Source organism: Peromyscus eremicus, chromosome 1 (genome assembly GCF_949786415.1).
Source record: "Peromyscus eremicus chromosome 1, PerEre_H2_v1, whole genome shotgun sequence".
Classification (NCBI taxonomy): Eukaryota; Metazoa; Chordata; class Mammalia; order Rodentia; family Cricetidae; genus Peromyscus; species Peromyscus eremicus.
The window spans coordinates 98,802,193-98,826,478 of NC_081416.1; the positions used below are offsets into that span (position 1 = coordinate 98,802,193).

Genomic DNA, 24,286 nt, shown 5'->3' on the forward strand with positions numbered 1-24,286 from the left:
CATGCCTGTCCCTGCTATTTGAGGTCCCAGCTGCTCTCTGTCCTCACTCCCCACTACGCCTTTGGAATAGAGCTCAGAGGAGGTGGGAGCACTAGGCTACCCTGTCATCACCATCTAAGCTCCTTGCTTACTCTTCCCTCCTGGTCAGTCCAACATCCAAGCCAGGGGCTGGAATGGCGTACATAGCAACCCCTGCTGGGTTTATATGACATATGTAGCACAGCTCTGTTGTACATATATACATTCCCTGGCCTGGGCAGAGAAGAGAAAGAAGGGGAAGGCCTGGGTGCTCTAAGGACGGCCTTCAGAAGCTTCAGACAGCCTTTGGTCTGTGCACTTCAATCTATCCAGCCAAGGCTTCAAGGTCACGACCTTCCCAAAGCCCAACACTGACCGGGTCTGACCCTCTCTCAAAACCCTTGGGATGCGAGAGAGCGGAGTTCTGGTGGATCACAGCCACACATCCAAACTCTCAGCTGGAGCTCAGGTCTTTAACCCTGAGCCAGCACTCCCCTCCTCTGGCCTTATGTCCCACAGAAGTCAGCTCTTGCTTCCATTGCCCCAGGCAGCTCTTGTTCCACTGTTCTCTGCTGAGACGCCTCATCCCCAACTTGAATTGTCCACATCTTTCCCGGTCTTCAAGGCTAGTACTTTGCCATCTGGACCAATAACTCATGAAAAGAGCAGGAGCTTTGGAGAGCTGAGGACCCTGTACTCCAAGCCTGGCCCCACCCATCCCGGTGAGCAAGTCAGTCCCTTGAATCCTCTGCTCCCTCATCCAGAAAACAGCAGCCTCTTGGGTTTGTGGAGGGGATTAAAGAAGATCATAGCTGTGGAAACCAGGCTCACACAGCTGTAAACTTCCCTGTGCATGTGCAACAATTCTCATTATGACTTAATCCTTTGATCCCTGCTCCTGCCTCCACACTCCAGCACACAGCAAGCTGGCAGAGAGCAAGAAAGGGTAAAGGCTACTTCATCTCTGAGTTCCCCAGGCCCCAACCCCTTCTAGGACCTGCCAACAGTCAGCCTCAGCAGCAGGGTGTAGATTTGGTTTAAAGGAGGCTGGACAAATTATACTTACTGCAAACTCACACCAAACTACAATTCCCAGAATGACTCACAGGCTACCATAGGTGTGGCCATAGGTTTAACCCCTTCCTTGATGAGCCTTTTCTTCCATCTCTGAAGGTTGGTCTCAGGCCAGGCAGGTGCCGCCTAGCAAGGTGGTCCAATGTCCATCAGACACCTCCATCTGCCCACAGAGCATCTGTGCCTCTCACCACACCCACCGCCGCCTGCCTTCCCCACACACTGACGCTCTCTGGGCTCCTAGCCGTGGTCTAAAAGTGTAGGTGAGTGTGGGTGTTCTACAGTGGCAGCAGCTAGCCTCTCTACAAACACTCACTGCTTCCAGATTCTTCACAACTATTCTGTGAGGACAGGAGGGTTGTTGCTACCGTGCTACTAGTTTGAGGTTCAGAGTGAAGTCAAGCAACTTTTCAGGACCACCTGGATCCAGGCAAAACCTTTATCTGTTTGCCATTTTTCCTTGCCTGTCTTCAAAGCTTCTTCTGAACCTGGAGAAGAGAAATATCCCAGAAGCCCCAAGGTTCATACACCTCAGCAACAATCTTGGGAAGTCCTCCCAGATATCAGACACAGATTTCTTCTGTTTCACTAAGTTCCAGCTGCCTCGAAAGGGGCAGTGAGAGGATGACTTCAGGGACTTCAAGAAGTGGGTCACATCACTAGGGAACTGGCCTTTCCCAGGGAGCGGGCAGCTGAACAATGGGAGATAAACGTGTGAAAAGATCCCTGTTACTAAATATATCAACATCCCAAGAGGACTGAGAAAGTGACAGGGAGCTCGTGGTCCCCACCTTGGAGGCCATAGTCTTGTGGGTCAGACAAGCCAGGGCACTTGGAGCAGAGATGAGGCCATCATGCCTGCCTGAGCCTGGGGCAGAGGGAAGGGGAGGCCAGCATGGAAGCAGGTGACGTCTCATTCTCAGAGCCTAAGCTGCCAAGCACAATGGGCTGATTTGCATACTGCTTTGCATTCATTTGCATGCCACTTTCTGGAAGGGCTCACATTCTTCAAACACTGCCTTGCCCTCATTTCTAGGGTCTCCGCTTATTTTGCTGAACACCCATTCTCAATCAGTGTGGAGTCTTTTGACGGCCCTGGACAGGGGCACTAGGAGCAACCAAAAATGTTGCACATTCACAAGACCGTTGACACGTCAGAGACACCTTCATGGCTGGAAGTGCTACCTCTAGTCTGGCCTTGATTACTCGCTCCTCTTTCAGTGCCTCCCTCCCAGAATGCACTTCATACTTAGGCCACTCTGAACTCTGCTAGTCCTGGCATCGGCGAAACCATGCTAGCTCTGCCTCCCGGTCTTTGCACACTGTGTGCCCTCTTCTTAGAGTTCTCCTGCGATTTGGCCAGTGACTCTTCCTTCTAAGGCTGCACCAATGGCCCTGGCACAGGTAGGGAAGGTGGCTCCTTCCTCCACCATGGTCATTGGCTCTGCCCATCTCCTTTAGGAATGCAATGCTCAGCTGGGCAGCATTACCAGAAAAGGCTGCCGAATGAATGATCCTCTGTCTCTCAGGCCCTTCTCCCTCTCCCTGGCTGACTTTGGTCACCGGTGGGAGGATCAAGAGTGGATAAAGACTTGCCTCATGCTCTTTCCCATTCTGGGACATTTCCTCCTCCATTATTCCACTCACTCAGCCAGGAGATTCTACAGCCCTGCTATGGTCGAGGGAAGTTCTTCTTATGGTCCATCCTCACTCTCTTTCAGGCCATGCTTGTTTCTTTATCATGGTTTCTTTCTTTCTTTCTTTCTTTCTTTCTTTCTTTCTTTCTTTCTTTCTTTCTTTCTTTCTTTCTTTTTTTTTTTTTCCGAGACAGGGTTTCTCTGTGTAGTTTTGGTGCCTGTCCTGGATCTTGCTCTGTAGACCAGGCATCATGGTTTCTAAAGAAGAGTCAGGGCCCCCCACTCAGCTCACTATGTATTTTCACTAGAAGCTGCTCATTTCCCTCTTCCTACCTGGGATGCTGCCCCTCCTAGACCACTTCTGCCCATGCATGCACCAGCTTAGGATAAGGACAATGACCCAGCATGGAGAATGGACATAAAGCCAAGCCAAATACCCTGAGTAAATGGCCTTGGATTGCTCTCAAGGAATAGGGTACCCAAGCAGAAAGGGATGAGAGTCTTTGGGGGTGTGCAAGTCAGAAGCTGGACAGAGCGACCAGCACATTATAGAGAAGGGAAGCAACTGCTATGATACCCGAGATTTGGAGAAGACACCTTGTAGAGTAGGGTGGGAAGATAAGGCAGCTTCCTCCATGTAGGAACTGCTTGGCTGGGTGGGTAAAGGACTCACATACAGCAGCCATCACAAGGCTGCGTTTGAGCCACATTCTCAATCCTGGCCCATCAGGGATCAAAACTGCAGGGTGAGTTATGGGTTAGAAGGAAGAGCCGATCTATGAGGGCTCCCTAGCAGAGGCAACTTATCTGAAAACCTTTCTCTAGCTCTGCTTCCAAGCTGCTCATGGGGGTGAAATTGGAGACCCTACAAAAGTTGACCCTTTGGCCCTGTTTGCCTCTTTTCCATCTCCTTTCTGGCTCCCTCTAGCCTGGCCGAGTTCGTTCTGTCCCTTGACGACACTGAACCTTCCATACCCTACAATCTTTACATATTGTTTCTGCTGCTCTTTGCCTAGGAGCATCCTTCAGGGCCCAGGCAAACATGTCTTCCTCAGAATCTTCCCCACACAGCTCTGTGACACTGTGTGGTGTCAGTTTCCACTCCTGGCTCTCTCACACTGAGCATGTTCTGAGTGTGAGTGTGGGTTCAGTGTCTCTGATGACCAGGTCATGGGTACCAAGCAGGCTCTAGGGAGTTCCTGTTGATGAACAAATGAATGAGTGAGTGAGTGAGTGAGTGAGTGAGTGTGTGAGTGAGTGAAGGAACCAGGCTGCGGGGGTCATATTTTACAGTCCCAAGAAGCAGAAGCTAGGGAAATGTAAGCCTGGCAGCAGTATATCTGAGAGTGAGACTCCAGTCCATTAAGACTGAGCGGGATACTGATGGGAGTTCTGCCCCCCCCCCCATCACCATTTGGCTAGATCCCAGATAAGCCATCAGTGGTCTCTGGGGACAAGGGCTGGAGTGGGAAGCAGGAGGAGTGGCAGGAGCTGCTTGGTGGGCAGGGGGAGCTGGGGTTGGGGCTGCAGGGAGCATAGAGGCAGTTAACTCCCAGGTGAGCTGACCCAGAGCAGCCAGGAGTTCTAGGTCAGCCCGAAGGAGAAGGCTGCCAGGGCCTCTGAGGACCAGGCTGAGGACAAGGTCCAGCTCTAGCCTGGCAGCCAGGGGAGACCAGCAAGAGGCAACGGCAACTCTGATTCCTGCCACCATGCACCTCAGCTAGGCTCTCTCTCTCTCTCTCTCTCTCTCTCTCTCTCTCTCTCTCTCTCTCTCTTCTCTGCCTGAAGATCTGCTACAGAAAGTTCTGTTCTCATCTGACCCTTGGCTGACTTGGCCGACTGGGTCTCAGACCTCATGGCTCCTTGAACTGGCCTGGCCCCTGCTCTCCTTTTCTGGACCCAGCTCCCTGAACAAGCTTAACCTCAACAGTGCCATTGAAACAGGTTTCATACCCAAATATAATCATATCCCTCCTCTGCCTCAATATTCGTATGCCTCCCCTGCATAAAAACTTTCCAAGGCTCCCTTGGGGCCTCCAGAAAAAGCCCATGGGATCTGGAGTTCAAAGTCCTGCAAGATGTGAGTCCTGCCTACCCTGCAGCCATTTCCCACCACACATCTATAGAGCTTCCTCCCTGTTCTTCCGCCCAGTCCCACCTCACAGCCTTTGCTTAGCCGTTCCCAGGATGCACCACCTGTTAGCTTATGCTGCTCTTTATTGCTTCGTTATTCTCAAGCTATTTTGTGTCTGTGAAGCTTAGGAGGCCCCAGAGGGCAGGGCCATTATTGCCTATTTCTTTTCTGCATCTCTCCACAGGGTATAGAATGAAGTGTCCTGGGCTCACAGAGGTGGTCACACATTCAGCCACCTCCTCTCTCCCTGGGTAGGCCGAAGTGTCCCAACTGTGTATTCAGCCATCAAAGAAAAGAAACCCACACACATAAATGGACATAAATAGGCACACACATGTATACCAGTCACACAAAGACCAAGATGCACACATATTCAGACACACCAGCCCCATGATCACACACCCACACCAGAACACGTAGGCAAACACATAGATCCACCTACACATACATAAAAAAAAAAACAGTTATTCAAGCATAATAACACACAGATGTGAACGCACCCTCAAGCAAGCAAGCAACATGCTTACTGAGTCATTCTGACAGAGCATACATATTCACATGCAGGGCAACATGCAAACAACTTGACACGAATACCTCCTTATATACACACCAGCCTGTACTCACACTCAGACACAGGCAGTGTCCTCCCACATCCACACGCTGAGGTTCACAAACCCGTGCAGGATGCTTCACATCCAACCCCAGGGACCCTAGAACCCTCAAGACCCCTCTACACCCAGGATGTCCCCTGCACTCCACAGGTGCGCGCGCACACACACACACACACACACACACACACACACACACACACACACTGTCACCTGCCTGTCACCTTGGAACTTCTCACAGTGGCTCCTTCATCTACACACACGCAGCTCCTGCATGTGGATAAGCACAAAGCTGGAGCTCCATGGCTCTCTCTACCCTATCCTGGGACAGATGATTTGAGGTGAAGTTGCATAAAGTAATGCCCTGAACCCTTAATTCCTGATTCCATGGAGCATATCACCCCGATCATCTCTTGTTCTGGGACCACCCTTATTCATACATATCCTTATTCTCTCTCACACACACCCCCCACAACCCTATACAAAACACTCTCAGCGGAGGTTGTCCCTCTCCAGGGTGCTGAACCATCCCATCTCAGCCACCAGAACTCCTGGAAACTCCTTGGTCAAACTCCTGCACCCCACCCCAAGCATAACTCAGGCTCCTCACCACCCATCCCCCAGTCAGGAAGCCGTCTTTAGGACCCCAGCTTCATCACCTCCTGGGTGGATGCCAGGCGTCTCTCCCTTACACAGAGACCCCTAACTAGGTTGCAGTTCTGCAGCCAGGTCCCCAGCAGGATCGATCCTCCCACGTGGCTGAGCTCCATGTCAACCCCAGTTCCTAGAAGGACTTCCCTGGCCCCCATCTGTGGCTCCTCTCACCGCTGCTTACCCAGACCCCAGATCCCCTGGCTAGTACTCACGGCTCAGCCGGTCGTGCTGCCGGGTACTGCTGGCTCCTGCAGAGGATGGAGTGGCCGCATGCCTGCCCCATCACTCCTCATCATCTGCCTTCCCAGCCAGACTAAGGTGGCACCTCGCCCTGCCCCCCACCCTGTCCGGAGTTCTTGCTGGGGCACTCCCAGCAGGCACAGGAAGCGAGAGCAATGGCTGGTTCTTGACTCTGCCCGGACTCAACACCCGATCCAGCTCTGCTGCCTGGACTGCTCCGGCTCCGCCTGCCTCTCAGGCTGCTACTGCCTCTGCTGCTAGGCTGGCTCGGGGAGGAGGCTAGAGCAGGTCTGATAATGCAGAAGGGGGAGGGCGCATGGAGGAGGAACAGAGAGAGGCCCAGACAGAGAGGGAGAGAAGGAGGGAGGAGAGAAAAGGCACACCGAGGGAGAGACTGAGAGATACACGGACAGAGAGAGAGAAACATAGGAAGAGAGAAGGAGCTGCACCTCAGAGAAGATCAAGACGGAAATACAGAGACCAGAAAGGCATGCAGAAACACACAGAGAAAGAAACAAAGCTGTGAGAGCAGAGATGCTGCCGGGCACTCCAGGGACAGAAGGACATAAGCCAGACTCTCTGAGGCCCTATCACGGAGTCCCTCCGGGTGGGAACACACCATTGTCCTCTGACTCTGGGACGGCAAAGCCTCATGCAGAACTAGCTGTCACCCCTTCTGGGTATCCTCGCTGTCTTTGTGTCATATCCTAGGGTGCATCCCAGTGTGAGCTGTCACACAGCAGACTCAGCCTTGTCATGGAGCCTACCTTTGATGATGGTTTACCTTGGGCCACAGTGGGAGCTGATGCTTGAACTTCTAGGAGTTGTGGGTACCCAGACTATGGCCTGCCCCTCCCCTGTCTTCAGTGGCCACAGGTTCTAGGCATCAGGGAAGCCTACTGCATTTTTATCCGTCCTCAGAAGGACTTCTCGGGATAAAGCTTTAGCCCAAGAGAATGGGGGCATTTAGCAAAGGAACAGGTAAGCAGTTGTCCCAGCAGAGCTTCTATTATGTGCGGGAGAGAAAATGCCGCACCATGAAGAGGGGGTGGGAGACAGTTGAGGTAAGGAAATAGAGTTCGGATTCCACCAATGGTTTATTGATCCATGTACAAACACCTACCATTGGCTAGCCCCACCTGCTAGGACTCGAACTGCTTCTTGCCCTTGTGCCCGCCCTGACCCAAACAGGAAGTTGGCCACATTTCTAGAGGAGGTTCTGTGTTGTCTTTACAGGCAGAAGGGGGGCATCTAATCCAAGGAGGTGCTACAGTGAGTCTCACCAGTGACCTCATCTCTTGAGTCATGACGGGAGTGCCACTCCCCCATACTAGGCTCCAGGCGGAGAAGCCCCTGAGATTTAATGGAAACCTGACCCAAGCTGAAGGGCATGGATGAGCAGGAATGAGCCAGCTTGTGCAGGCAGCCTATCCAGGCAGAGTATTGTAGACACAGCGGGCTGTAGCCTCAGACATGTCAGGGAAGATTTGAAGAAGCTTTTGCTTCCCCTTTGGGACCCCAAAGATAGACCTTGAAATCACTGAAATCTCTGGGGAAAGCGCTTCTCACTCAGAGGCAACAAGAGCCAGGTTGGTTCAAAGCCAGGTGAGCCAGCTCAGAACTGGTGTCTTTCTACTTAGCCTGATACCTCTCAGACCGCGAGGCTCCAGGCCTGTGAGATGGGAAGGTGTTCCCCAAGCCCCCGGACCATGGCTGGTCTCTCACAGCTCTCCCTTGGATCCAGCAGAACCTGCTCACAGACCTGAGGGGCTGTCAGTGGAGCTAGGCAGAAGAGTTCAAACGAGGGCACCTTCCGGGTGTGGGTGCTCGAAGGCCCACCTGCTCTCCCACCTGGAAACAGTAGTGGTGGCTTCCTGCTCAGAAATCTCCTGGGAACACGGTGTGTGTGTGGGGGGGGGGGGGGGCGTCTCCTCCTCATCCAAATGTCAGCGCACACCTTACAGTTTGTTCTGGTCTAGGTCCAGAACAATGAAAAGTGGGTTCCAGGGCTCAGATGGGAGCGGAATCCCAGCTCTGCCATACGCCTAAGGAAGTTATTTCACCTCCCTGAACTGCAATTTCATTTTCTCACATGAAAGACAAGGTCACAGATTCCAAACACAAAGAGCTGTAAAGTTTGGGGGGAACATCTCTGAATTTCCCAGTAAACAGTTGCCTATCCCAGGGAGGAAGAAGTTGAAGAGATGGGAACCCAAGAGGTAATAGTCCTGCATGCTGAGTCAGGGGCTTCTGCAGCGCAGTGTCTGGATGGGGGAGGTGCAGAAAGGAGTGAGAGGTTGACTTCGTCCGAGACTCTCCCTCTCGTGCCGTGTGTGTCCGTTCCCCACTCCTACCCTCCACCCTCCACCCACCCACCCACGCACACCTCAATCTTTGGCCTAGCTTCAGACCCCGCCCACCCAAGACCCCGCCCACCGCCGCTCCCCAGAGCGCGGAGCCAAGGTAAGGCCCTGGCGGTTCACACCACGGTCAGCAGAGATCGTTTTAGGTTGTTTTTTTTTTTTCGTTTTTCTAACTGGGTCGCGGTAGAAGCAAGTAGGAGGAGGAAGGATGCTCATAGGAATGAGGGTGACTGCCGAAAGGGATGGGAGGGGTGTCTCTCTGGGATCGGCCTCCACACGGCCACTCCTTGCCTCCGGAGAACTGCAGGATGCCGGGTTCCAGCAATCTTCTCTTTGCCCAGGACCACGACTTCTCAGCGTCCGCCCTCGCCTCCTCCTGCGCCGCTGTTCCCCTCCCACCTTCCAGACGGGCCCCTCCTCTGTCTCCCTCCCAGGCGCATCCTATCTTCGCCTCCACAATGTGGATGCTCCTAACAAAATTCCTCATTCTCTCTGCCCCACTGGGCAGAGATCCTTCCCCAAGACACACCAACAACTCACCCAGCCCTCTTCTGGAGCACCAAAGGCCATAGAGGATGTCTCTGACCCTCTCCTCTGGGAACATTGGATTGGCCCAAAACTCAAGTAGTGAGCTATCAACTTGACTGTGTGGAGTACCAGCAAAACTTCCAGTCCCTAGGCTGAACTTCACAGCTTGGCCTCTCTCCTCCCCTCTGCTCCCTGTATCCCCATCCCCAGAAGCCTGTGGATCCTCACATCCATCCACTCTTTTTGGAATGTTCCTGATCCCCGCCCCCCTTTCTCCTGGTCGCTCCCCAGTCCCCAATTCCAGTTCAGCGCCAACATTCCACATCCACGCTGCACCTAGTGGCAGCTTCCCGGCATATGTGGTCATGCCGTGCCCCCTCAAAACCCTCCACCCCTGGCTGAGGGTCAAAGCCAAGCTCCTCACCCTGGCCCTGATGGACTTCTCACCATCCTCTTTTGCTCCAGGCAGTGAAGGGGCGGGCTCCCTCTCCAGGCTCCTCCTCTTCCTTTTCTTTGTACAGTCTGTTTATCCTCCAGGGTCCTGACCTCCCCTCTTCTGTTTTTTTATGACCATCCCAAATCCTGGCTCACCCTTCTCAGCACACACCCCACCCAGCACTCCTGGGACTGGGTCTGCCTTTGACTGCCTCTCCCCACCTTGCCCTTTGCCCCACCCCCTCTTTCTGCCTATTCAGGCTCTTCTTATTTCATCTGCTGAGTCCTGCTTTCCTCAAGGATAGGCCTGAAGTCCCAGCCCAGCCCAGCCCAGCCTTTATGCCAAAGGGTGCTGGGGAAGAATGCTGATGGAGAAGTCCAGAGAGAGATGAAAGGTAGGAAAGAGGCAGTGACCATTGGAGCCGAGCAAGCTCATGTCCAGGATCGTGTTGCAGTGAGGACCGAGTAAGGAGCTGGGGGAGGGTGCTGTCCCCCACTGCCTGGGGTAGGCCGATGCTGCAGTGTGCAATGCTCTCCACTGCCCCGGGGAGTAATTGGCAGGCCATGGGCTCCATGGGGGTCTGGGATACCCTGGTGACTCCTGTTTAGGGCCAGGGGTATGAAGTGGGGGTCCACCCTGGGTCTTGGTAACGGGCACCCATGAGGGGCAGGTAAGAGATGAATTGGTAGCTCAGAGAGTGACCTCACAGTGCATTTCCCTCTGTGGCCAGGAAGCTGCTTCTTGTAGGTCTGATGCCTAGAATTATGCCATTGAGAAAGACCTGGAATATGCTCTTGGTGCTAGGTATAGGTGGCACTAAGACAGGCCCCATAACACCACTAGGAACAAAGCTTTTGCTTTGACAAGGACATGAAAGACCACTACAGCCTCCAGAACAGCTTTAGGGTGGAACAACTTCTTCAGCATCTCAGGGAGGTGGCTTTGGCAGTCCAGAATCCACAGTTGAGGAGTCATGGGTTGGCGTCAGCACCTATGGGGTGCTGGTGACCTTGGGTGGGGGGTGGTAATCTCCAATTACTATTGGAGATGAGGCAATGGGAAGATATCAAGAGAGAGCCAAGGGCTACTGGATCCCTAAACCCAGAATCCAGTGGCCCTGCTTCCTACCCAGTCCCGTGGGAGGAGCTAAGCAGATGTGGCACAGGAGATCAGGGCTGAACCAGGAAAAGGCAGTGAGGGAGGCCAGGCCTGGAGCGCAGCTGGACCAGATCCTCGGGTGCCTGTACCCAAAGCTGATACCATGTCAGGGAGCTTAAGAGGCCAGGGCGGTAGGTCCAACCCCTCATTATACAGATGGGCAAACAGGCCAGGGACACATCCCGGTTCAAAGGATGTAAAGGGCAGAGCTGGACTACAAATCAGAGACTCCTGGCCATCGTGCCTCAAATTACTGTCTCCTCTTCCTAAGCACCTGCCTCTCCTCCAGTAGGGACAGAGTAAACAAGGCTGTGGATAGAGCTTAAGACCTGGGGAGGGGGCACTCCCCTCAATGTGATGTTTTACCAGGATGGGTCAAAGCAGAGGCAGTCCCTGTGACCTCCTATTCTAAGGTTTTGCTCGCCTCAACACCCTCAACCCAGCACACCAGGACCCTCCTTGCCTGGAGTCCCCCAGCCTCCTACTCAGCCATGCTCTACCTTTCCTGTGCAACTCCCCACACCTGAGGAGGGAGGGAGGGGGTGTGACTCAGTGGGATAAAGGCAGCTGTTATATTTGAATGATTACATAAGCCAGGGGGAAGTAGCTGCAACGTGATCACACAGAGGTCAGGAGACACGTCAAGCCTGGGTTGGAAGGCAGCAGTCTCCGCCTGGACTCTGTGAGTTCTGGTCTGCATGACAGAGACAACTCTTACAGGGATAGAAACCGGTCTCCGCATTGTGGAGCTGCAAAGTCTCCCTAGGTCTAACCACTTGAGGAAGGCTCTGCCACGCCCCCCCCCAAAAAAAACTAGCTCTCAGGTTTCTAGACACCCCAAGGCCAGATCCGGATGAAGCTACAGCCAGAGAACCTTCTCCAGCAAGGAAGACACAAATGAGAACAGTTGGCCCGTTGTTAAGAAAAGAGTACCTGCTGGGGTGGGTACCATGTCCCACGCCTGATCTGTCCTTGCTAGGCCACTTACTGGCCACCCTGGGTCTCCTAAGGGAAAAGCGAGAGTACACACCAAGCCTCAGGACAGCGGGTGTTGGCTGTATTCTATCACAGCCAAGGCTCAGGGCTGGCTGGAGATGCCACAGGGAGCCCAAACCCACGTTAACCCGACCTCTCTGCCCTGAGTAAATTGACATGCGTGTGTGCGTGGAAGGTAAAAGACCACAGAGTCAAGAGCGAGAACAGGACTTGCTGGGCTGGGGTTTGCAGTATCCTCGCTGCTGTGTCCAGGGAGGATTAGTGCCTTAGAGCCCCTGAGCCTGGGGTGCAGAGTGAGTCCACACGGTGGGGGTGGGTGTTACGACTGGGACAGATCGCAGGGGGAGGTGGTGACCAGCACAAGGCCCACCACCTTCAGGCCTGTGGCGGCTCCTTCTATGGGCCCCCCAACCCTGGAGGAGAAGGCTGTGCCCACCCAGAGTGTGTTACCATGACACTGGTCTCCATGGTGCCAGGCACACAGCCCTCCCCTCATCAAGAGGACTGGAGGTGCCGGAAGCTGAGGAGATGCAGGTCCCTGGCACCTCTCCTCATCTATCCCTCCATCTGGATCAGTCCTGGGGGTTCCCCAACTTCAACTTCCAGAGACAAAAGGGAGTCAAAGAGTGACAAAGAGGGGGCTTACACAGAGGAGACAGACAGGATTGCGGGGAAGCGGTGGAGGGGGAAGGGAGGGCAGGGTGGGAGGGGGGAGAGCACACTCCAGTCACCAGGCAGAGTGCCTCCCAGCTGACAAGGGGTGGGAGGCACCGTCCGGCCCAGCTCTTTGGTCTGTGGGTGGTGGTGGGCGGGCAGAACAGAGGGGGAGGTGGGGGAGGACAAGAGGGGGAGGAGCAGCAGGAGGAGGGGGAACAATTTTCCTAGAGAGCTCTTTGTGTGTGGGTGTTCCTCCACGTGCAGCGTGTGCGTGTGTTGCACTTGCAGCTAAGGCAGTGCAAGCTGAGGTGTGCAGGCACGCGTGTGCAGAGCACGAGTGTGTGCATGTGGCCTGTGTGCGTCTGTGTCACTGTGTCTCCAGGGTGATAAATACAGCAGTAGGAGCTGTAACCAGGGCAGAGAAAGTGCGGAAATTTCCACAGGCTGAAAGTAGCATAGAAGAGGGGCCGTGCCAGGGCCAGTGAGCTGGCTGGCTAGCTGGGTACAAATCCTCCCCGTGTTTTCATAGAATGTGGACATTGGGAAGGAAGAATAATCCAAAGGCACTTCCTGACAGGAGGGGCAGGGAGATTCTAGCAGCTAGCTCGCTCGCGCTCTCTCTCTCTCTCTCTCTCTCTCTCTCTCTCTCTCTCTCTGTCTCTCTCTCTCTCTCTGTGTGTGTGTGTGTGTGTGTGTGTGTGTGTGTGTGTGTGTGTGTGTGTGTGGTGTGTGTGGACATAGTCCCAGTGCAGGGTCTGGGTCATTCAGGTCACTAAGTGGCTAAGTAACAGAAATGATGCCTTTTTCTGGTAGGGACAAGATCCTAAGGGGCCCATTAGACAGGGATGTGGTCATGTCTCCTGGGTAGGTGGTAGAGCTAAGTCCTGACAGCCAGGGTGTGGAGGGGAGGCCCTGGGGTGTCTGGTGGTGAGGGTGTGAGGCCCTGGAGTGTGCATGGGTCTAGGCTCCAGCCACAACAGGCCCTTGCTGCAGATCGTATGCACTTATCTGGGCTCAAGGCCATTCCCTCCCTTGGAGAGGCTCTCTTTCTCAGCATCCCCTCCCCTCCTTCTTCTTGACTTGTGCTCTCCATGAACCTTCTTTGATCAGCATCCCCTCCCCTCAAGGGTTCCCTCCTCCCCCACACCACTTACTCATCTGTCCCACGTGTTCAGCAGAGCTCTGCACACAGCAGGTGTTCAACAAGTGAATGAGAACTGAACACAGTAAGTACTGATAAGTGCTGGTTGACCCTCTCAAACGCTCCTCCTGGATGTCAGGAAGAGGTCTCTGCAGACATATCTGGGAGACTACCGAGGGGTACCACTAGCACTTCACATTCACCTGCTCATCCAGTGCTCCCAGGAACCTGCCAGGAGGGAGCTCCAAAGGACACAGAGAGAACACAGATCGGAGACCTAAGCAACTGCTAGAGCCGTACAGACTCTAACAGGGATGTCTGCTTACACACCCGTGCCTTCCCAACAGAACTGTGGGCAGGCAGCCACAAGGGAAGGGCGCCAGGGAAGAAGTTCCATGTCTCCTCCAACCCCAGGGTTCAGAGGGAAGGGAGGCAGGGCCAAGCTCTTCTCTCATCTGCCTCACTCCTGCCTGTGCGCCCAGGGCTCTCTGGAGCCAAGGGTTCCTCTGTCCTTGCTGCATACCGTGCAGAACAGGAGGTTTGAACTGAAGGAGGCAGAATGAGAAATGCAGATACCCAGCCCCGTCCTTCTCTTCTAGCACTCCACCTGCCCTAGGTACCTGTGACCTACTGCAGCTTTCTCTCCTAGGGTTCTCTCCCCTCTTCTCCTCCCCAACATCCAATCCTACCCCCAACCACACTCCCCCAGGAAGCCCTTCCTCCTCCACGCTCCCTCACCCCATAAATCTAGGCTCCTCCCACCCCAAGCAACCCAAAGGAACACGTACAGTCCTCCCTTCTGGCATTGGCTCCGGCTTTAGGAACTCCTGCGACCACAGAGCCTCCTGCCCTGTGCCCCAATCGTGAAGGTGGAGGTTGAAAAGCTCCCGCAGGGATGCGACCTCACCCCAAGGAAAAGCCTTCCAGTGTCATACAGTGCTGGCTACCGTCCCCTTCTCAGGGAGCACTCACAAGAAGCAGGAGGAAAAGCTGAGGAGGATCAGTGGGAATCTTTCTCTAGATTCAAGATCTCAGAGCAGAGAGCAGAGGGCACGCTCCAGACTTAGAGTAGGCATTCAGTAGGCACTGGGTGAAGGGCTTTCTATCTTCTCCCGGTCCTAGGGGCCGAGGCCAAAGCACTCCTACAGTGCTACCTTACAACACATCACTAGTCCCTGGCCAGAGGCAGGGCTGAGTAGTCCAGCTGGTAGCAGAACAAAGCCAGAACCAGGACCATCACTTGAGAGGTGTTGGCGGTGTTACACAGACCCTGTTCAAAATGAGCAACTATGAGTGGTCCATGGCTGCCCCCTAGTGGCTGAACGCAGCCCCTCTTGAGAGTTCCCAAACCACGGTAATGACAGTACCAGTCCAGCAGAGGGCACCTCTGGTCTCATTGTCTTCCTGGGCCTCTGGGGTTGGTCAGTAAATCAAATCCAAGGAATTCTAAATTCTTGGGCAAGGAAGGCCTCTAGCCCTGCCCTGCCTGGAGGGCATGGTAGAATGGCCTGGAACAGCTAGCTCCCTGGGGACAAAGTGATGGAGACTTTGGGCCAGGTTGTGCAACAGGTCAGTAGAGCTCAAGGATCTTGTGCGGTCTCTCCTGGCAAACACCCTACCCCTCCCTGAGAAATGAGGCCCACAAAGGACCCACGTCCAGGTGTGCAAAGCCCCACAGCATCCAGTTTTCCATTGAGTGGGATCACAAACCTCAGATGTCATGTGGCCCAGGCTCATTCCGCTCTGCTCGGCCCCTTTCAAGGCTAGGGACAGAATTCCAGCAGTTCTGCTCACCAGGCCACTGAGATAGGATATAACAAGGCTCTAGAGAAGGCAGAATGCCTGGCACCTTCCCAGGGAGTCTCCAGTCTATCTCTAAATAGCTGGTTACCTCCTCTGCAGGTAGGCAGTTCCCTTTGAGGGCAACTCCCCATGAGAGACAGGCTCCACTCTGGAAACACCTGCATGGGGCCCAGGGTGACCTGAAGTCCTCCTCCCTAGTCCACCAAAGCCTCATCTGTGAGTTGTGGTCTCATGCCGCCAGCAAGGGCTATGCTGTGTCACCAACATACACATCTAGGCCCCAGCTCAGAAGCTGTAGGGAAGGGGGCTCAGGCTAGCTGGGTTCTGTCTTGTCCTGGATCTGGAGTTCCACAGCCGGGCTGCGCAGTGGTACAATAGGTGGAGGCCAGGCCAGGCCAGGGGAGAGGACACAGCTCAGGAAACACACAGAGGGCAGAGCTCAGGCTCCGGGCTTCCAAGTACCAGCACTTACCTTGATTTCACAACCAACGGTGCCCTTAGCCCAGGACACCGATCCCCCCACAACTGCAGGCCCCACACCACAGGGTAAAATATACAGATACATTTATATTATCAAAAAGTATCCAAAGTGGGGGAGGGGTAGCAGACAGCCACAGCCTGGGCCTCCCCGCAGCGCACCCCAGAAGTGGGCTGACAACCCCAGGTCCGGCTTTCAGCTGGTAAAGCTTCCCACCAGCTCCCTCCCAGACTCCCTAGGAGTTCTTTCAGATTACCAGCTTTTTGCTGCTCGGGAGCCTATGGGAAGGGGGTGGGCTCCCTCCCAGCGGGGCCCCAAGTCCTCCAGCCTCTCTTGACGAGCTCCTGATTTCTGCCCATCTCTCCAACCCCCACAACCTCAAGGAGAGTGAGCCTGGGTAAGCAAGCCAGGTCAGGAGCATTGTATGCCTGGAGAGCAGGGAAGGGCCCGTTCCTGCCCAGCCAAGGAGCCTGTGCTGCAGTCAGGATGTGGGGTGTGGATACGGCTTCCCCGTGTGTTCCGTTGGCTCACACCAAGCACACAGAGCACGAGGGTGTCTGAACAGGAAGGCTTCCTAGTGGCAGTTGATGGTGTCCCAGAACCAGAATGACTCCTATGCTCAGACATGACGGAGGAGCTGTAGGGAGCACAGAAACCCAGATCCTGTAAGTGCTTCCTGACAGTGAAAGGGACCAGCCAGTAACAATAGATGCAGAAAAGTCAGCAGCTGGGGTTCCCAGGGCCAGACAGAGGGTACCCCAGAAACCTAGGGAAGGGACTAGAGGGGCTCTGAGAGAAATCAGTGAAGGCAGGCATCCAGCCAGGCCCCCCCCCCCCCAATCTTGCCCACAGGGACCAGAGCCACTTACAGAAAGGGGGTCAGCAGTGAAGGCTGCCACACTCCGGCGCATTTCATTTTCACTGCCACGCAGAGGGATCAATGATACACTGCCCATCCGGACCTCGGGCACTGCCCGGGACACTCGAGAGGGCTCTGAGGGCCACACCAGGCCGTCGTGCTAGGAGACAACCAGGAAAGGAGTCTGGGCCACACTTCAGCTTGCAGGCTCAACTCCAGATCCACCCACCCTTCTCAGAAAGGCCTCCAGCTAGTCTCTAAGCTGCCACCTCAGCTTTGATCGAAGGCTGATATGAGAAGCAGCTGTTTGTAGATGACTGTATCCCAGCACAACCCAGCCAGCCAGATTACTCAACAACTCCCATCTCTGGATCCACAAACCTCCCTAAGAATGCAGCATCAAGAAACTCTCCCCCCCCCCCCCCCATAAGACACTGTCCTATGCCTCCACTTCCTGGCAACCAAGAACTGCAGAATCCACTGTTCCCATCTAGGCCTTGACTAGCAGGAAGCTCACATTTAAAACAGAACTGCAGGAAAGAACTCAGCCCAGAGCCCTGGTGGTTTTGACTCCCTTCTCCCTCAACAGTCCTGAACTCTGCTGGACATCTGTTCTAACACATCTGTTTCCCGTCTACACAGCCTCTGGCCTTGCTCTGGATCAGGGGTGGTCACCCAGCCGCTGCAGCATGTCTTCTCCACGGGTGTGGCCCTTCAGGCTCTGTTCCCTGCACCTCACTCTAACTCACTTGAAACTCAAGGTCTAGTTCAGCTTCTTGAGTGTGGCCTCGAAGCTCTTACAATCTGCAGCTGACCCACTGCAGGCCAGCCTCTGGCACTCTTGGCTTCTGTCCTTGCAAGTGATGAATGTGGCAGTTTGAGTGAGAATGGCCCCCATAGGCTTCTATTAAATGCCTGGTCCCCAGTTGGTGGAACTGTTTGGGAAGGATTAGGAGGTGTGGGCTTGTTGGAGGAGGTATGTCACTGGGGAAGAGGCTTTTAATTTTCAAAAGCCTATGCCATTCCCAGTTAGGGCCCATTCTCTCTCTCTCTCTCTCTCTCTCTCTCTCTCTCTCTCTCTCTCTCTCTCTCTCTGCCTTCTGCTTGTGCATGAGGTATAAGGTCTCAGCTACTGCTCCAACACCATCCCTCCATGACGATCACGGGCTCTAACCCTGTGGAACTATGAGTCAGTCCCCTTAAATTATATGCTTTCTTTTATAAGCCTTCCTTTTCTTTTTCGCCCCTAGGCCTTTGAATATGCTGTTTCCTCCACCTAGAAGCCACTCCCCTCCAGGTGACTCTCCCTGTGTCCAGAGACCTAATTCCTATGACACCATCTCTCTGCTCCTGTCCCATTCCCCACGGTGGAGCCCCTTGAGGAGGCCCTTGCACCCGGTACCTGTACAGAGAGGAAGGTGGCAAACCACTCCCGGAGTTCCATCTGAGTGTCACAGCAGAGGTACCTGCAGAAGGCACGGGTCAGGTCGCTGCCTTTCAGAGTAAGCATTTTGCCAGTCCCGTCTCCCTACAGGCCATAAAACTGGGCAGAGACGCAAGCCCCAATCCTGCCCATCACCCCCGGCCCAGGCCTTAGAACGGGACCCTGGCTCACCATTGCTGCTTCTCATGCTTCTCTGTCTCGTGGACCACGGTGAAGCCCCAGCTGCAGGGAAGAGCCAGGGTGTCACTCGACACTTGCCAAGACTTGTGAGACAGAGCACGGAAGCCCGGGCAGAGCGGAGGCAGTGCCACGGCTTCCCCCAACACAGCACGCTAGGCCACTGCCCCTTTCCCTTCCCCACCCCAACCCTGGGCCTGACATGAGGATGCTACATGTGCCTAGCATGCCGGAGATACTGGGTTCTACCCTCAGCACCAAAACCCACAAGGCCACCCAACCGTGCGGATGCCTGCCCAAGCCCACTCAAGAACCAGAGTCAACCAAACACGGCCACCAGATGAAGAGAAAGTTAGAAAACCAAGTCATGGGACGACAGCGCCTGACAGCCACAGTGGCATGCCCCACTTCTCAACTTACTAAAACCTACTCAGGGTTGGAGAGACTGCTCAATAAGAGTGCTTGTTCTGCAAGATGATGACCTGAGTTCAAATCCCTTGCAATCACATAAAAAGATGGGCATGGCTGTGGGTGTCTATAACCCCAGCACTTGGGGGTGGGGTGGGGGGTGGGCAGAGACAGGCAGGTGGATCCCAAGAGCACGCTGGCCAGCCAGCCCTCCTGAAACATTGAGACCCGATCTCAAGGGAATGAGACAGTGAGGCAGAGAGTGATGGAGGCGGACACTCCAAGTCCTGCTCTGGCCTCCACATGAGCATGTGTGGGTATACGCACCCAGATGCTCACTGGCATGCATCACACACACACACACACACACACACACACACACACACACACACACACACACACACTCCCCTCCCTCACCCCCCAAAAAACCTCATAAACTCACTCTCAACAATGCTAGCAAGATTCTACCCCAGACCAGCGATTCTCAAGCACAAACAAGCACTGTTACCTGGACAGCCGGAGGAGATATTGAGCCCTGGATCCCACTCACAGAAGCTCAAACTCAGGAGGCCCAGGGTGACACCCTGATAAAATCTGTGTTTCTACGGTATGTCCAGGTGATGCTACTGGCCAAGAGGACCCTGACTACAAAACTACTACCCTACCCCCTAGAAAGCTTGACACCCCACCTCAGCTGGGCCCTCCTATCAGTCCAGAGACTCCCCAGTCCTAGCCACAGACCGGGCACCTCAGTCCTGGCTTACCAAGTAGGTGGCCGCAGTTTCTTCTTTACACCCAGGTAGACTTTGAGGCTCTTGACAGGCCACTCCTTCTCAGGCCGGTGACTCTGGGGGGACACTTCATCAGTCAGGTGGGTATAGTCAGAAGGGGCTCTTCTGCCTGCACACCGCCCTCCCCCGTCCCCAGCACCTAGGCATTCCGGAACAGGGCTCCTCCTCCAGGGAGCTTTCTCACAAAGCCCTCCCTGTTCACTGGCCAGCCATAGATGCTGCTCTCTGCAGTAGCACCAGACCGTCAACCCTCAGTCCCCAAGGTAGCATTCCAGCTGGGAGGTCCAGAGTAATGATTCCCAGCCCCTGCTGCCCGGCACACTGGAGAATCAGCTTGCAGCAGGCTTGACTCTGACACCAGCTGTAGGGCCGTCTCCAGATGCCCTCCTCCACGACACGTGGAAGCCGGCCCAGGCCGTGTGAGAGCCTTGGTTGCCCACTAGGGTCTGTATTTGTCTTAGTCACTCTCCCTCCCTGACCATGGAGGCTCCAGGGTTGACCGTGTGAACAAAAGCTTGGGGACCAGCAATCACTAGCATTTCGGCCCCATCAGAAGGCCAATGAGTCAAGCTGAAGCTTACTGGCTGTTCTGTACGATAGGCCAGAGGGAGAAATTCCCAATGGTCTAAGACAGGAAGCAAGAGACCCATATACCAGGGTGGGGAACCAGGGTATTGACACACTTGCCCAACCCCCACCTCTGCGTATATGGGTCCGGGCTTGGGAGGAGCAGGCTGGCTCAAAGACAGAGGGGACAGGAGCAGTGACCCTCAAGGAAGAGGCCGCTTGAAGGGTCAGTGGCCCTTCCTCCTGTTCTGGGAGCCATTTGCTTAGAGCCTTCCCCTTACCAGGCACCCCTGGGGCCAGCAGGGCCCCCAGGAAGGACAGTAGGGGAGGCAGATGCACTTACAACTGGGGGTCCACAACTGGGCCACGCCCACCTTGGTCCCCACCACTGCTCCCAGCCATCCCCAGGCATGGTTCCTCAGCAGGAGAGAGGATGATCTGTCTCAGAGCCAGAGGATCCTTCTGTGTCACCTCAGGGATACGGCCAGAGCCCCTGTAGTGACCTAAGGCCTGATGACGGGGCCCCAACTCCTCTACAGAGAGCGCCTCACTTGACAATCACAACATCTGGCACACACCTGGCTGCAGGTGTGGGAATCGAGAGTGGAGTGGACAAGGAAGTTACGTCTGTGGGAAAGACGGGGTGTGGGCAGAACATGGGGAGGAAGACCTGCCCGCCCCCAACAGGCAGAGGCAAAGCTCTGAAAAGGTCAGCCTGCACAGGAGGAGGCCCAAGAAGGAATGGGGGATGGAGACAGGCTGGGAGGACAGAGGGGTGGGGCAGGAAGAAGGGCCTGGAAGAAGTCAGGCAGGATGGGAAGGGGAAAGAGTCAGGCAGAAGGTGCAGACCTGTGCTCAGCAGTACAGGCAGCCCAGTCAGGGCAGGAGGCTGACAGCTCCTGCATCTGGAAACACAACCATCAGGCCTCACTTCCTCAGAACGGTGCTGTGTGATGTATACGTGGACAGTGGGCGGGGTAGGGAGGCAGAAGCGCCATGATTCTCCCTCTGGAGACTACATCCTAGCAGCTCAGGACCCTGGCACCACTGAGGTCCAAGGTCATGGGCAAGGAATAAAATTTATGCCCATGGTTTTTCTGGAATATGCCTTCCTAACTCGATCCAGGATCTTAAACAACACAAGGTCTTGGGATGGGGACTGAGAGGCCATAGAGCCTCCTGCTTGGTATGAGGTTATCCTAATTTCAAATCATCTTTCCTGTGGCCCCATAACCAACTGATGTCAGAGTCACCAGAGGACGTTGCTCCGCCTGATCCTCCATGGCAGCCAGATTTGTCCACACATGCTCAGGAGATGCAAGGAGCTAGAAAGGGCTGGAGATTGTGCTGGAGTCTCCTCGGGACCTCAGGCTAGAACACTGTGCTTGGCATCACACCTCCACTGCTCTTCTGCATACCCATCTACACTCTGTGTGCCCTAAGGCAGAGGTGGTACCCACAGGGTACCATGGGAGGTGGATTCTCAGCTGAACCCCAGCCAGGGGCGAGCCCCAGGCAGAAGTTACAGGCTGAGCAGCCTCAAGAGGAAAGTGGAGGGTTCTCATGGGTAGCAAAAGGAAGCTGGAGCACTAGCTAGGGAGGCTGGGTAGGCACATCCATCCCTGAGAGAGAACGTCTTACGGCCTCTTGTCCCAGTTTGGCACCTCAGGGTCAACAGTGTCAAGGGCATTCAGACAGCCCCAGCACTTTCTCTAAGTTTGGAAGTGGGCAGCTCCAAGAGTAGCAGAGGAGATGAAACAGTCTTAACCCAAACTTGGGTCTCTGTTGCTGGCTCCAAAACTTCTCCGCGTACTGCGGAAAATTCTAGCATCACACCAACGAGAAACCCTATCTTGAGGAAAAGGTCTTGGTTTGGGGTTAGGGATGAAGGGTGGAGTTTAGCCGCTGTACTCCAGGGTAGGGGCCAGTGACCACTGGTAAGAGGACAGGGAACCATGCCTGGAAAGAACTGGGAGTCCTGTGTCCCCAAGCTCTACCCAGCTCGCCTGGCCCCAGGTGGTGTAAGGCAAGGCAGCTGGAACATCCCATAGCTACTCACGGTCTCAGGGGCCCCGCTCCACGGCCTTTGGCTCTGTTTGATAGAGGAGCAGGGTTATGGAGGGCATCATCCCAGTCTACAGCCAGGACAGATTATGTTGTGGTGTAAAGGGAAAGGGGAGGGCGGATGGCAGGGCATGTGTGTGCAGAAGATGGGGGTCCCAAGGGGTCTGGTCTAGAACACCTGGCATGTTGGGTAGAGTAGGCCAGGAGGGCCGTGTCCTAGGAAGGGGCAGAGCAAGTACAGGTACAGCTCGGGACTGTTGTCATGGAACATATTCTTGTGAGAGCTGTGTCAAACCACAGACAACAAGGGAGCATGTGTACGATGTCATGGCAATCACATTCACTCCAAGGCCTCATGGAGCTAGAGGCTTCGAGCAGCTACTCAGGGCCACAGCAGGAGAATACACAGCTATCATCAGCCACTGTGCTGCCAGACCCTCAGATGGGGACCTCTCTTGGAGACCAAGAGCAACGTTTGTGTGTGAGTGTCTGAGCGCACATGGGATACAAGTGTCCATCATAGGGCTTACCCGAACCTCCTTGTAGAGCCGTAGACAGCTGCTGTTGAGAATGAAGTAGCGATCGTGGAAGCCACCTGAGGGCAGCCCCAGACCCAGGAGGCTTCGGTCCTCACGGAACTTCATCATGCCATGCTTGGTGTCACCCACACGGCTGGCTAGGGGAGGACTGGAGTGGGCATGGGCTATACTATCCCACCTACCGACCCCAGTGCCCCACTTCATGTCCCAGCCTCCATGAAAGCACCCCCCCCCCCAGTTCCCTCCATCTGAGCTGTCTGCCCTGGTGCCACGAGGTCCTACCCTGCTTCTAGATGGAGGTACCCATCCTCCCTACATCCCCTACGGGCACCACTTACCCAAATACAACAGCATGGCCTCCATGGACTGGTACTTCTTCACCACCAGGTGGCTGTCTATGCCCAGCCCATGCACAATGGGCAGCACCTTCTCCGCAAAGTGTAATGGGCGCTCTGTGGAGAGGCCACACCACTGTCACTGGGTCCACACAGCTTAATGCCACCAAGGGCAAGCACATGGACACACGTCACCTACACTTCCTACCATCCACTAGCATCATAATACACCATAATTATGATCACCCTTTCCATAGGCCAGCCTCTGGCTGGTCACCCACATGTCCCCAACAAGCGCTGCCCCTGCTCAGACCAAAAGTGTTCCAGTTCCTTCCACCCTCACAGGCCGAATCTGCTGTCCCTCTGCACTGTCCCACACTGTCTGGCTTCTACTTGGATTAAGACCAGGACCTTCCAATGACCTCCAGCATGTACTCTAACTCCCTGTCACAGCTCTCCCAGTCTACTAGCAAACAGCATCTTCTCAAAGTCCTGTCACTAATCACCCGATGGCCCTGCATCGCCACCAGGCTCCGTGTGGCTGCCCCCACCTCCAATCCCACCCTGTGTTTCCTCATTTCTTGGAAGCTCAGCTCAGTGCTAGAGCTGTCGTGCTTTCTGGGCGCACCTGTCCCGTCTTTACCAAGTAGCCTTTACTCTTCCTCACAGCAGGCTCAGGGACTCCAAAGCCATCGGCCCTGCCATAGGCTCCGCAGACAGCCTGGGCCTTTCCTTGAAAGCAGTTAGCTAACACCACGGCAGTTGTCTGTTTCTGGGAGTGATGGTGGTATTAGCATCTCCATCCCTTACTGACAACTTACATCACAGACTGACCCCTGTGAACACAGGGACCACTGCCCGGCTCCTCAGCCTAGTACCTGCCACTCAACAAAAAGAGCTGATGCATCCGTCAGCAACACTTCCGCCTCTTGTCCCAACACCACTCCCTTCACCATTGAAGGCTTCAATTAGCCCCCTCGCCACCACAGACAGGCTTTCCCATCACAGCCATCTGCTTGTGTGATCACTAACCACCATATTCTTTACCCCAAGAACAGTACCACCCTACAATCCTACTGTTGAATTGAGCATCATCCTTGTACAAGCAACACCGTCCTGACACGTGGGAAAGCGTCATCACGACTGGCACCACCTACCCCTCCTCTGTCCACTTCAG

At 54.8% G+C, this 24,286-nt stretch overlaps 1 protein-coding gene across 1 annotated transcript in view; it reads right to left on the reverse strand.

Annotated features, from left to right (window-relative positions):
* Nucleotides 1-15,994: 15,994 nt before the first annotated feature.
* The window catches only part of Arap1 (ArfGAP with RhoGAP domain, ankyrin repeat and PH domain 1), a 37,828-nt gene continuing 29,536 nt past the window's right edge, over nucleotides 15,995-24,286 (reverse strand). The window contains exons 26-32 of the mRNA XM_059270289.1: nucleotides 23,113-23,226; nucleotides 22,766-22,911; nucleotides 19,578-19,660; nucleotides 18,400-18,450; nucleotides 18,187-18,250; nucleotides 16,795-16,944; nucleotides 15,995-16,562 (exon numbers count right to left, since the gene is read on the reverse strand). Coding sequence (XP_059126272.1) covers nucleotides 16,545-16,562; nucleotides 16,795-16,944; nucleotides 18,187-18,250; nucleotides 18,400-18,450; nucleotides 19,578-19,660; nucleotides 22,766-22,911; nucleotides 23,113-23,226 — 626 coding nt within the window. The 3' untranslated portion in view covers nucleotides 15,995-16,544. The remainder of the gene's footprint in view (nucleotides 16,563-16,794; nucleotides 16,945-18,186; nucleotides 18,251-18,399; nucleotides 18,451-19,577; nucleotides 19,661-22,765; nucleotides 22,912-23,112; nucleotides 23,227-24,286) is intronic.